Source organism: Arachis stenosperma, chromosome 3, assembly GCF_014773155.1.
Source record: "Arachis stenosperma cultivar V10309 chromosome 3, arast.V10309.gnm1.PFL2, whole genome shotgun sequence".
Taxonomy (NCBI): Eukaryota; Viridiplantae; Streptophyta; class Magnoliopsida; order Fabales; family Fabaceae; genus Arachis; species Arachis stenosperma.
In genome coordinates this window covers 97,283,433-97,285,193 of record NC_080379.1, presented here as the reverse complement: position 1 = coordinate 97,285,193, position 1,761 = coordinate 97,283,433, and the positions used below count along the sequence as shown (strand labels likewise).

The window sequence follows — 1,761 nt, the reverse complement described above, 5'->3', positions numbered from 1 at the left end:
TCGCCATTTAATGCGCCTGATTCTATTTGGGTTTGAGCCAACTTGGTTATATAGTTATATGGATGTGTAGCAGTCCAGAATTTATTATTAATAAAAAATTTTAAATTTTTTTATTTAATAAATATAAAATAAATATATTAAAAATTTAAATATTTATATTTTTAATAAAAAATTTTAATTTATAATCTTAACGTATCCTTTTAGCACACACGATCGTTAAACCCTTGTTTACAGGATGTGATAGATTGATACTTAGAGATTCATTTGTATAATATGTGAAGTTTATGGTTCAGGAAGCAGTCCCATAATCATAATGCATCCTCGATCTATTATTAATGGTGCCCCAGAAAGAGACAAACGGTAGCTGTTAATAATTGTCAGATGGGGGGACCCTGGCATTGTTGGAAATTGTATATTTGAGCAGCCAACGCAACTTTCGTGACCCTTTAATTTCAGGATCCTTTAACGTCCGCATATCGGTGTAACTTTCGTGTGACAATGAATGAATATTAAAGAGCACGACTAATAATATGCAAAAGGATACTACACCTCTTAATTGAACTCAAATATCATTTCATTGCATCCTGCTATCATTAATATAATTGATTAGATATATGACGACGACGACGATGATGGGTCCAGTTGGGTGTTTTTATCTTGAGAATAAGCAAATCCATTTTGCACAAAATTAAGCAAGAATGCATCATCTTCTTCAGCATAATAACCAAGCCACTGATGACCAACATGATCTTTCTCTTTTATTACCAAGGGATTAGTAGCTGAAATGTCTGATTCCAAAGGCAGCATTTTTGATGGAACTGGGAATGGTGTTTGGTACAAACCCAAAACAGCAGACTCAAAACAAGTAGTTGGGGTGTTGTTATTATGATCAAAGGCTTCAACTTGAGGAGTGAAAGTTGGGAACTTTGAAGAAGCAGTGTTGAGGACAGTAGTGGCATTGGCAGTGTTTATTCCTCCTGCGAAGAACTTCTTCTTAAGCTTAGTGTTCCAGTGATTTTTGACATCATTATCAGTTCTTCCAGGTAGTTGAGCTGCTATAAGGGACCACCTTAACACACACAGAAACAACGTCGTAATACATAAAATGAATGAAGAAGATCCAAGTTAAGTAGTTGATGGTTGTTACTACCTGCTTCCAATGGTAGCATAAAGGGTGGAGATAAGTTTGTCTTCATCGTCAGTGAAAGCTCCAAGCTTGATGTGAGGCCTGAGATAGTTGAGCCATCTCAGACGACAGCTTTTCCCGCAGCGTTTAAGGCCTTGATCATCATTAGTCAGATAGAAAGAGACAATGACAGGCAACAAACAAACAAACACAAGGAGGTAGATGAGAGATGAGATCTGAAACCTGCTTTGAGAGGAAGGGCTATCCAGTTACCAGCAGAGCCATGTTTGTTGAGGTAGCTTTTGAGTATTTCATCTTCTTCATGAGACCATGGCCCTCTTTTCACGTTAGCTTTGTCAGAGCATGGACTTCTTCCCATTGCCACTCTCTCTGTCTTTTGTTAGGGCATACCACAACTAGAAGCTATTTAAATAGACCCCATTTTTTCAATTTTCAAGTGAGAACCGGTCAACCACAAGGTACAATCAAACGTAAGTATTTAACAGAAAAAGAAAAGAATAGTACTTTTTTTCCTTTTTTTTTTTATGGTACATTAGAATTCGAACCTGATGTGACTTCATTTGAGGCAAACATCTTTGCCATTACATCACATGCTTGAGCCACAAAAAGAATAG

General features: G+C 36.6%; 1 protein-coding gene across 1 annotated transcript; it reads right to left on the bottom strand.

Moving 5' to 3' along the window:
* Positions 1 to 606: 606 nt before the first annotated feature.
* On the bottom strand, positions 607 to 1,505 carry LOC130966443 (transcription factor MYB36-like). The gene is made up of 3 exons (XM_057891248.1): positions 1,370 to 1,505; positions 1,151 to 1,280; positions 607 to 1,069 (listed from the first exon to the last, which is right to left on the bottom strand). Exons 1-3 carry the CDS (start codon positions 1,503 to 1,505, stop codon positions 607 to 609), a joined length of 729 nt encoding a protein of 242 aa, XP_057747231.1.
* Between the last annotated feature and the right edge of the window lie 256 nt (positions 1,506 to 1,761).